The sequence below is a fragment of the Lampetra fluviatilis genome, chromosome 70 (genome assembly GCF_964198595.1).
Source record: "Lampetra fluviatilis chromosome 70, kcLamFluv1.1, whole genome shotgun sequence".
In the NCBI taxonomy this organism is placed as follows: Eukaryota; Metazoa; Chordata; class Hyperoartia; order Petromyzontiformes; family Petromyzontidae; genus Lampetra; species Lampetra fluviatilis.
This window is the reverse complement of record NC_136344.1, coordinates 3,087,710-3,100,058: the sequence shown is the minus strand read 5'-3', so window position 1 is coordinate 3,100,058 and position 12,349 is coordinate 3,087,710. Positions and strand designations below refer to the sequence as shown.

The 12,349-nt window shown below is 53.5% G+C and overlaps 1 protein-coding gene across 1 annotated transcript in view; it reads right to left on the bottom strand.

Annotated features, from left to right (window-relative positions):
- Positions 1 to 980: 980 nt before the first annotated feature.
- LOC144952875 (C-Maf-inducing protein-like) overlaps positions 981 to 12,349 on the bottom strand; it is a 73,719-nt gene continuing 62,350 nt past the window's right edge. The window contains exons 4-6 of the mRNA XM_078883345.1: positions 11,407 to 11,568; positions 7,078 to 7,119; positions 981 to 1,181 (exon numbers count right to left, since the gene is read on the bottom strand). Coding sequence (XP_078739471.1) covers positions 996 to 1,181; positions 7,078 to 7,119; positions 11,407 to 11,568 — 390 coding nt within the window. The 3' untranslated portion in view covers positions 981 to 995. The remainder of the gene's footprint in view (positions 1,182 to 7,077; positions 7,120 to 11,406; positions 11,569 to 12,349) is intronic.

The following is a 12,349-nucleotide window of genomic DNA, read 5'->3' as shown; positions in this document are numbered from 1 at the left end:
CCCGCTCACCATCATGAAGGTCCGTAATGATCGTGAGCAGAGGGTCAGGGGCTCCGAAAGCACGAAGAACAACCCAGAGCCCAGACCTACTGATGGTGTCATAGGCCTTGACCAGGTCAATAAAGCAGAGATGTAGGTCTTGTTGGCCTGTCGCTTTTTCTCAACCATCCTGAACACCTCCTCTGTCAGCCAGGGTTTCTGGGGAGGTCTGGACTGCGTACCCAAAGCAGCCATTGCAGCTGCATGAGTCACAGTCCTAAACCTCGCACATTTCCCCTCGACATCAGGAGGAGTGGGGGACGATGCCAACCCCAGCCGCAAGCGATGATGACATTCTCGCTTGCAACTTTCCTCAGCTAGCTGATACTCATACTCACACACACACTGACACACACATATGCTCACACACACTGACACACACTGACAAACACTGACACACGCTCACACACGCTCACACACACGCTCACACACACGCTCACACACAAGCTCACACACGCGCTCACACACACGCTCACACACACGCTCACACACACGCTCACACACACGCTCACACACACGCTCACACACACGCTCACACACAAGCTCACACACACGCTCACACACACGCTCACACACAAGCTCACACACACGCTCACACACACAGACACACACTCACACACACTCCCACACTCACACACACACATATACTCACACTCACTCACGCACTCACACACTCAATCACACACGCTCACACACACTGACACACACTCACACACGCTCACACACACTCACACACTCACACACTCACATATACTCACACACGCTCACACACACGCTCACACACTCACAAACACGCTCACACACACACGCTCACACACACACACATATATTCACATACACTCACGCACACTCACACACTCACGCACACTCACACACTCACAAACACTCACACACACGCTCACACACACACTCACGCACACTCACACACTCACACACTGACACACTCACTCACACACTCACACACAACCCTGGGGATCCAGGGGAGGGGGGCAGGGGGGGCAATGAGCACGAGGGTGAGGCTGTGCGGGGGCCGTGCCAGTGGGCACCACGGGGAAGGAAGCGACCTCCCCCCGTCTCACCTGGCAGAAGAAGTCACAAAGCGTGGGCGGTGGGGCGTTGTTCTCCAGCAGTGGGGCGATGGCCTACGACGATGGGGGGGGGGGGGGGGCACACGGGGGGGGGGGGGGTGGGGGGGTGAGGTGGGAACCTCCTTGGGGAAGGCGTGGGCACGAAACGTTGGACGCAGCTGGGCGGGTGTTCAGCTCCCTCGCCCATCGACTCAGCACACAGAGACACATAGACTGACCACACAGAGACCCGTAGACTCACACAGAGACCCACAGACTCACACAAAGACCCACAGACTCACACAGAGACCCGTAGACTCACACAGAGACCCGTAGACTCATCACACAGAGACCCATAGACTCATCACACACAGAGACCCACAGACTCACACAGAGACCCACAGACTCACACAGAGACCCATAGACTCACACAGAGACCCACAGACTCACACAGAGACCCGTAGACTCACGCAGAGACCCATAGACTCACACAGAGACCCACAGACTCACACAGAGACCCACAGACTCACACAGAGACCCAAAGACTCACGCAGAGACCCGTAGACTCACACAGAGACCCACAGACTCACACAGAGACCCATAGACTCACGCAGAGACCCGTAGACTCACACAGAGACCCACAGACTCACACAGAGACCCGTAGACTCACACAGAGACCCATAGACTCACCACAGAGAGACCCAAAGACTCACGCAGAGACCCACAGACTCACCACAAAGAGACCCAAAGACTCACGCAGAGACCCATAGACTCATCACACAGAGACCCGTAGACTCACACAGAGACCCACAGACTCACACAGAGACCCACAGACTCACGCAGAGACCCACAGACTCACACAGAGACCCACAGACTCACACAGAGACCCACAGACTCACACAGAGACCCACAGACTCACACAGAGACACACAGACTCACACAGAGACCCATAGACTCACGCAGAGACCCACAGACTCACACAGAGACCCGTAGACTCACACAGAGACCCGCAGACTCACACAGAGACCCAAAGACTCACACAAAGACCCACAGACTCGCACAGAGACCCAAAGACTCACGCAGAGACCCACAGACTCACCACAAAGAGACCCAGACTCACGCAGAGACCCATAGACTCACCACAAAGAGACACATAGACTCACACAGAGACCCACAGACTCACACAGAGACCCAAAGACTCACACAGAGACCCACAGACTCACACAGAGACCCAAAAACTCACGCAGAGACCCATAGACTCACCACAAAGAGACCCAAAGATTCACGCAGAGACCCATAGACTCACACAGAGACCCATAGACTCAGCACACAGAGACCCATAGACTCATCACACAGAGACCCATAGACTGACTACACAGAGACCCATAGACTCACACAGAGACCCATAGACTCACGCAGAGACCCATAGACTCATACAGAGACCCATAGACTCACACAGAGACCCATAGACTCATCACACAGAGACCCATAGACTCACCACACAGAGACCCGTAGACTCACACAGAGACCCATAGACTCACCACACAGAGAACCATAGAGTCAGCACACAGAGACCCACAGACTCACCACACAGAGACCCATAGACTGACTACACAGAGACCCATAGACTCACGCAGAGACCCAAAGACTCACACAGAGACCCACAGACTCAGCACACAGAGACCCATAGACTGACTACACAGAGACCCATAGACTCACACAGAGACCCATACACTCACGCAGAGACCCATAGACTCATACAGAGACCCATAGACTCACCACACAGAGACCCACAGACTCACACAGAGACCCATAGACTCACCACACAGAGACCCATCATAGACTCACCACACAGAGACCCACAGACTCACCACACAGAGACCCACAGACTCACATAGAGACCCATAGACTCACGCAGAGACCCATAGACTCACACAGAGACCCACAGACTCACACAGAGACTCGTAGACTCACACAGAGACCCATAGACTCACACAGAGACCCATAGACTCAATACACAGAGACCCGTAGACTCACACAGAGACCCATAGACTCACACAGAGACCCATCAAAGACTCACCACACAGAGACCCATAGACTCACACAGAGACCCACAGACTCACACAGAGACCCACAGACTCACACAGAGACCCACAGACTCACCACACAGAGACCCACAGACTCACACAGAGACCCATAGACTCACACAGAGACCCATAGACTCACACAGAGACCCATAGACTCACGCAGAGACCCATAGACTCATCACACAGAGACCCATAGACTCACACAGAGACCCATAGACTCACACAGAGACCCATAGACTCACGCAGAGACCCATTGATTCACCACACAGAGACCCATAGACTCACACAGAGACCCATAGACTCACCACACAGAGACCCACAGACTCACGCAGAGACCCATCATAGACTCACCACACAGAGACCCATAGAATCACACAGAGACCCACAGACTCACACAGAGACCCATCATAGACTCACCACACAGAGACCCATAGACTCACACAGAGACCCACAGACTCACACAGAGACCCATCATAGACTCACCACACCGAGACCCATAGACTCACACAGAGACCCACAGACTCACACAGAGACCCATCATAGACTCACCACACAGAGACCCATAGACTCACACAGAGACCCACAGACTCACACAGAGACCCATCATAGACTCACCACACAGAGACCCATAGACTCACACAGAGACCCACAGACTCACACAGAGACCCATCATAGACTCACCACACAGAGACCCATAGACTCACACAGAGACCCACAGACTCACACAGAGACCCACAGACTCACACAGAGACCCATCATAGACTCACCACACAGAGACCCATAGACTCACACAGAGACCCACAGACTCACACAGAGACCCATCATAGACTCACCACACAGAGACCCATAGACTCACACAGAGACCCACAGACTCACACAGAGACCCATCATAGACTCACCACACAGAGACCCATAGACTCACACAGCAGAGACCCATAGACTCACACAGAGACCCATAGACTCACACAGAGACCCATAGACTCACCACACAGAGACCCATAGACTCACACAGAGACCCATAGACTCACCACACAGAGACCCACAGACTCACACAGAGACCCATCATAGACTCACCACACAGAGACCCATAGAATCACACAGAGACCCACAGACTCACACAGAGACCCATCATAGACTCACCACACAGAGACCCATAGACTCACCACACAGAGACCCACAGACTCACACAGAGACCCATAGACTCACCACACAGAGACCCACAGACTCACACAGAGACCCATAGACTCACGCAGAGACCCACAGACTCACACAGAGACCCACAGACTCACACAGAGACCCATAGACTCACACAGCAGAGACCCATAGACTCACACAGAGACCCATAGACTCACCACACAGAGACCCATAGACTCACACAGAGACCCATCATAGACTCACACAGAGACCCATAGACTCACACAGAGACCCACAGACTCACACAGAGACCCATAGACTCACACAGAGACCCATAGACTCACCACACAGAGACCCATAGACTCACACAGAGACCCATAGACTCACCACACAGAGACCCACAGACTCACACAGAGACCCATCATAGACTCACCACACAGAGACCCATAGAATCACACAGAGACCCACAGACTCACACAGAGACCCATCATAGACTCACCACACAGAGACCCATAGACTCACCACACAGAGACCCACAGACTCACACAGAGACCCATAGACTCACCACACAGAGACCCACAGACTCACACAGAGACCCATAGACTCACGCAGAGACCCACAGACTCACACAGAGACCCACAGACTCACACAGAGACCCATAGACTCACACAGCAGAGACCCATAGACTCACACAGAGACCCATAGACTCACCACACAGAGACCCACAGACTCACACAGAGACCCACAGACTCACACAGAGACCCATAGACTCACCACACAGAGACCCACAGACTCACGCAGAGACCCATCATAGACTCACCACACAGAGACCCATAGACTCACACAGAGACTCATAGACTCACACAGAGACCCACAGACTCACACAGAGACCCATCATAGACTCACCACACAGAGACCCACAGACTCACACAGAGACCCACAGACTCACACAGAGACCCATCATAGACTCACACAGAGATCCACAGACTCACACAGAGACCCACAGACTCACACAGAGACCCACAGACTCACACAGAGACCCATAGACTCACACAGCAGAGACCCATAGACTCACACAGAGACCCATCATAGACTCACGCAGAGACCCACAGACTCACACAGAGACCCATCATAGACTCACACAGAGACCCACAGACTCACACACAGACCCATCATAGACTCACACAGAGATCCACAGACTCACACAGAGACCCATAGACTCACACAGCAGAGACCCATAGACTCACACAGAGACCCATCATAGACTCACGCAGAGACCCACAGACTCACACAGAGACCCATCATAGACTCACACAGAGACCCACAGACTCACACAGAGACCCATCATAGACTCACACAGAGATCCACAGACTCACACAGAGACCCACAGACTCACACAGAGACCCACAGACTCACACAGAGACCCATAGACTCACACAGCAGAGACCCATAGACTCACACAGAGACCCATCATAGACTCACGCAGAGACCCACAGACTCACACAGAGACCCATCATAGACTCACACAGAGACCCACAGACTCACACAGAGACCCATCATAGACTCACACAGAGACCCACAGACTCACACAGAGACCCATCATAGACTCACACAGAGATCCACAGACTCACACAGAGACCCACAGACTCACACAGAGACCCACAGACTCACACAGAGACCCATCATAGACTCACACAGAGACCCATCATAGACTCACACAGAGACCCATCATAGACTCACACAGAGATCCACAGACTCACACAGAGACCCACAGACTCACACAGAGACCCACAGACTCACACAGAGACCCATAGACTCACACAGCAGAGACCCATAGACTCACACAGAGACCCATCATAGACTCACGCAGAGACCCACAGACTCACACAGAGACCCATCATAGACTCACACAGAGACCCACAGACTCACACACAGACCCATCATAGACTCACACAGAGATCCACAGACTCACACAGAGACCCATAGACTCACACAGCAGAGACCCATAGACTCACACAGAGACCCATCATAGACTCACGCAGAGACCCACAGACTCACACAGAGACCCATCATAGACTCACACAGAGACCCACAGACTCACACAGAGACCCATCATAGACTCACACAGAGATCCACAGACTCACACAGAGACCCACAGACTCACACAGAGACCCACAGACTCACACAGAGACCCATAGACTCACACAGCAGAGACCCATAGACTCACACAGAGACCCATCATAGACTCACGCAGAGACCCACAGACTCACACAGAGACCCATCATAGACTCACACAGAGACCCACAGACTCACACAGAGACCCATCATAGACTCACACAGAGACCCACAGACTCACACAGAGACCCATCATAGACTCACACAGAGATCCACAGACTCACACAGAGACCCACAGACTCACACAGAGACCCACAGACTCACACAGAGACCCATCATAGACTCACACAGAGACCCATCATAGACTCACACAGAGACCCATAGACTCACACAGAGACCCATCATAGACTCACACAGAGACCCACAGACTCACACAGAGACCCATCATAGACTCACACAGAGACCCACAGACTCACACAGAGACCCACAGACTCACACAGAGACCCATCATAGACTCACTGTGCCCGGCCTTTCCGGGCGTTGCTACTCGCTACTAACAGCACTTGCCCCGACAGCGACACGGGGAGAGGGGTGGGGGGTGGGTGGGGGGGTGTGGGCACCTCTGCAACACTCACCACGATGATGCTCTCGTGCTCCACAGGTGAGAGGTGTGGGTTCTGTGTGGGGGAGGGGCGGGGCGGGGCGGGGCGGGGGGGGGAAACGCAGTGAGAACGGCGCAGACGGTGAGAGCGGAATCACCCAACAGCGGGACGTCGCAACATCCATCAGCAGCTTCATCGCTACGAGCGAGCGAGTGAGTGAGTGAGTGAGAGAGTGAGTGAAGGAGGGAGCGAGTGAGTGAGTGAGTGAGAGAGTGAGTGAAGGAGGGAGCGAGTGAGTGAGTGAGTGAGTGAGAGAGTGAGAGAGTGAGTGAAGGAGGGAGCGAGTGAGTGAGTGAGTGAGAGAGTGAGTGAGTGAGTGAGAGAGTGAAGGAGGGAGCGAGTGAGTGAGTGAGTGAGAGAGTGAAGGAGGGAGCGAGTGAGTGAGTGAGTGAGAGAGTGAGTGAGTGAGTGAGAGAGTGACGGAGGGAGCGAGTGAGTGGGTGAGTGAGAGAGTGAGTGAGAGAGTGAGTGAGAGAGTGAGTGAGAGAGTGAAGGAGGGAGCGAGTGAGTGACTGAGTGAGAGAGTGAGTGAGTGAGTGAGTGAAGGAGGGAGTGAGTGAGTGAGTGAGTGAGTGAGTGAGTGAGTGAGTGAGCGAGCGAGGGAGTGAGTGAGTAAGCGAGCGAGCGAGCGAGCGAGTGAGTGAGTGAGTGAGTGAGTGAGTGAGCGAGAGAGTGAGTGAGTGAGTGACTAAGCGAGCGAGTGAGTGAGTGAGTGAGAGAGTGAGTGAGAGAGGGAGTGAGTGAGTGAGTGAGCGAGCGAGCGAGCGAGCGAGAGTGAGTGAGTGAGAGAGTGAGCGAGTGAGTGAGTGAGCGAGTGAGCGAGTGAGTGAGTGAGTGAGAGAGTGAGTGAATGAGCGAGCGAGCGAGCGAGTGAGTGAGTGAGTGAGTGAGTGAGCGAGCGAGAGAGTGAGTGAGTGAGTGAGCGAGCGAGAGAGTGAGTGAGGGAGTGAGTGAGTAAGCGAGCGAGCGAGCGAGCGAGTGAGTGAGTGAGTGAGCGAGCGAGCGAGTGAGTGAGTGAGTGAGCGAGCGAGAGAGTGAGTGAGTGAGTGACTAAGCGAGCGAGTGAGTGAGTGAGTGAGAGAGTGAGTGAGAGAGGGAGTGAGTGAGTGAGTGAGCGAGCGAGAGTGAGTGAGTGAGAGAGTGAGCGAGTGAGTGAGTGAGCGAGTGAGAGAGTGAGTGAATGAGTGAGTGAGCGAGTGAGTGAGTGAGCGAGTGAGCGAGTGAGCGAGTGAGTGAGTGAGTGAGTGAGTGAGTGAGCGAGCGAGTGAGTGAGTGAGAGAGTGAGTGAGAGAGGGAGTGAGTGAGTGAGTGAGCGAGCGAGCGAGAGTGAGTGAGTGAGAGAGTGAGTGAATGAGTGAGTGAGCGAGTGAGTGAGCGAGTGAGTGAGCACTATTCGGCCTTTTGGTGTTGTTCTGTGGTCTGACACCAGTGGTGAGATGGGTCTCTGTGTGAGTCTATGAGTCTCTGTGTGAGTCTATGGGTCTCTGTGCGAGTCTACGGGTCTCTGTGTGAGTATGGGTCTCTGTGCGAGTCTACGGGTCTCTGTGTGAGTCTATGGGTCTCTGTGCGAGTCTACGGGTCTCTGTGTGAGTCTATGGGTCTCTGTGTGAGTCTATGAGTCTCTGTGTGAGTCTGTGGGTCTCTGTGTGAGTCTATGAGTCTCTGTGTGAGTCTATGGGTCTCTGTGCGAGTCTACGGGTCTCTGTGTGAGTCTGTGGGTCTCTGTGTGTGAGTCTACGGGTCTCTGTGTGAGTCTGTGGGTCTCTGTGTGAGTCTATGAGTCTCTGTGTGAGTCTATGAGTCTCTGTGCGAGTCTACGGGTCTCTGTGTGAGTCTGTGGGTCTCTGTGTGTGAGTCTACGGGTCTCTGTGTGAGTCTGTGGGTCTCTGTGTGAGTCTATGAGTCTCTGTGTGAGTCTGTGGGTCTCTGTGCGAGTCTACGGGTCTCTGTGTGAGTCTATGAGTCTCTGTGTGAGTCTATGAGTCTCTGTGTGAGTCTATGGGTCTCTGTGCGAGTCTACGGGTCTCTGTGTGAGTCTGTGGGTCTCTGTGTGTGAGTCTACGGGTCTCTGTGTGAGTCTGTGGGTCTCTGTGTGAGTATATGGGTCTCTGTGCGAGTCTACGGGTCTCTGTGTGAGTCTATGGGTCTCTGTGTGTGAGTCTACGGGTCTCTGTGTGAGTCTGTGGGTCTCTGTGTGTGAGTCTATGGGTCTCTGTGTGAGTCTGTGGGTCTCTGTGTGAGTATATGGGTCTCTGTGTGAGTCTGTGGGTCTCTGTGTGATGAGTCTATGGGTCTGTGTGAGTCTATTGATCTGTGTGTGTGTGAGTCTAGGGTCTCTGTGTGTGTGAGTCTATGTGTCTATGGGTCTCTGTGTGAGTCTAGGGGTCTCTGTGTGTGAGTCTATGGGTCTGTGTGAGTCTATTGATCTGTGTGTGTGTGAGTCTAGGGGTCTCTGTGTGTGAGAGTCTGTGGGTCTCTGTGAGAGTCTATGGGTCTCTGCGTGAGTCTGTGGGTCTCTGTGTGAGTCTACGTGTCTCTGTGTGTGTGTGAGTCTAGGGGTCTCTGCGTGATGAGTCTCTGTGTGAGTCTACGTGTCTCTGTGTGTGTGTGAGTCTAGGGGTCTCTCTGCGTGAGTCTGTGGGTCTCTGTGAGTGTCTATGGGTCTCTGTGTGTGTGAGTCTATGGGTCTCTGTGTGAGTCTATTGATCTCTGTGTGAGTCTATTGATCTCTGTGTGTGTGTGAGTCTACGTGTCTCTGTATGTGTGAGTCTGTGGGTCTCTGTGTGAGTCTACGAGTGTCTGTGTGTGGTGAGTCTATGTGTCTATGGGTCTCTGTGTGAGTCTACGGGTCTCTCTCTGCGTGAGTCTGTGGGTCTCTGTGCGAGTCTACGGGTCTCTGTGTGTGAGTCTATGGGTCTCTGTGTGAGTCTACGGGTCTCTCTCTGTGTGAGTCTACGTGTCTCTGTGTGTGAGTCTATGGGTCTCTGTGTGAGTCTACGAGTGTCTGTGTGTGGTGAGTCTATGTGTCTATGGGTCTCTGTGTGAGTCTACAAGTCTCTGTGTGATGAGTCTCTGTGTGTGTGAGTCTACGGGTCTCTCTCTGCGTGAGTCTGTGGGTCTCTGTGTGAGTCTACGGGTCTCTGTGTGTGAGTCTATGAGTCTCTGTGTGTGCGAGTCTATGAGTCTCTGTGTGGTGAGTCTACGGGTCTCTGTGTGTGAGTCTATGAGTCTCTCTGCGTGAGTCTGTGGGTCTCTGTGTGAGTCTACGTGTCTCTGTGTGTGTGAGTCTGTGAGTCTCTGTGTGGTGAGTCTACGGGTCTCTGTGTGTGAGTCTATGAGTCTCTGTATGTGTGAGTCTATGAGTCTCTGTGTGGTGAGTCTACGGGTCTCTGTGTGTGAGTCTATGAGTCTCTGTATGTGCGAGTCTATGAGTCTCTGTGTGGTGAGTCTACGGGTCTCTGTGTGTGAGTCTATGAGTCTCTGTATGTGTGAGTCTATGAGTCTCTGTGTTGTGAGTCTACGGGTCTCTGTGTGTGAGTCTATGAGTCTCTGTGTGTGCGAGTCTATGAGTCTCTGTGTGGTGAGTCTACGGGTCTCTGTGTGTGAGTCTATGGGTCTCTGTGTGTGAGTCTATGAGTCTCTGTGTGGTGAGTCTACGGGTCTCTGTGTGATGAGTCTCTGTGTGTGAGTCTATGAGTCTCTGTGTGATGAGTCTATGAGTCTCTGTGTGGTGAGTCTATGAGTCTCTGTGTGATGAGTCTCTGTGTGAGTCTATGAGTCTCTGTGTGATGAGTCTATGAGTCTCTGTGTGGTGAGTCTACGTGTCTGTGTGTGTGAGTCTATGAGTCTCTGTGTGAGTCTCTGTGTGATGAGTCTCCGTGTGTGTGAGTCTATGAGTCTCTGTGTGAGTCTCTGTGTGAGTCTCTGTGTGGTGAGTCTACGTGTCTCTGTGTGTGAGAGTCTATGAGTCTCTGTGTGCGAGTCTATGAGTCTCTGTGTGATGAGTCTATGGGTCTCTGTGTGTGAGTCTACGTGTCTCTGTGTGAGAGTCTATGAGTCTCTGTGTGGTGAGTCTACGTGTCTCTGTGTGAGAGTCTATGAGTCTCTGTGTGATGAGTCTATGAGTCTCCGTGTGTGTGAGTCTACGTGTCTCTGTGTGAGAGTCTATGAGTCTGTGTGGTGAGTCTACGGGTCTCTGTGTGTGAGTCTATGAGTCTCTGTGTGCGAGTCTATGAGTCTCTGTGTGTGTGAGTCTCTGTGTGTGAGTCTACGTGTCTCCGCGTGCGAGTCTGGACGCGCCACCTCCGTCACGAGCTTGGAGACGATGTCCAGAGGCACCTGGTAGATCGAGTCGTCCTGGAGGGGCGAGCACAGCGACATGTCCACCAGCAGGCGGATCTCCTTGAGCACAACCTCCCAGCGACCCGCCTTCAGCAGCAGCTTCTTGTAGGTGTACGTCTTCTTCTGCAAGCGCACGCACGCACGCACAAGCGGGGAGACGCACGTGTAATGAGAGCCTATGTCCGGCTCTGTCGGTCCCGATTGTGTGCATGAGGGGGTGAGTGAGTGTGTGGGTGTGTGCGTGTGTGAGTGGGTGGGTGTGTGAGTGGGTGGGTGGGTGTGTGGGTGGGTGGGTGGGTGTGTGAGTGTGTGATTGGGCGAGTGAGTGCGTGATTGGGCGAGTGAGTGCGTGAGTGTGTGCGTGTGTGGGTGTGTGAGTGGGTGGGTGGGTGTGTGAGTGTGTGATTGGGCGAGTGAGTGCGTGAGTGTGTGCGTGTGTGGGTGTGTTGGAGTGGGTGGGTGGGTGTGTGAGTGTGTGATTGGGCGAGTGAGTGCGTGAGTCAGCCTGTGCACGAGTGGGTGAGTAGGTGAGTGAGTGGGTGAGTGAGTGTGTCCGTGCATGAGCGGGTGAGTATGTGCGTGAGTGTGTGCGTGTGTGGGTGTGTGAGTGGGTGGGTATGTGAGTGGGTGGGTATGTGAGTGGGTGGGTGGGTGTGTGAGTGGGTGAGTGTGTGATTGGGCGAGTGAGTGCGTGAGTCAGCGTGTGCATGAGCGGGTGAGTAGGTGAGTGAGTGGGTGAGTGAGTGTGTCCGTGCATGAGCGGTGTGAGTGTGTGCGTGAGTGCGTGAGTGTGTGCGTGTGTGGGTGTGTGAGTGGGTGTGTATGTGAGTGGGTGATTGTGTGCATGAGTGAGTGTGTGATTGGGCGAGTGAGTGCGTGAGTCAGCGTGTGCATGAGCGGGTGA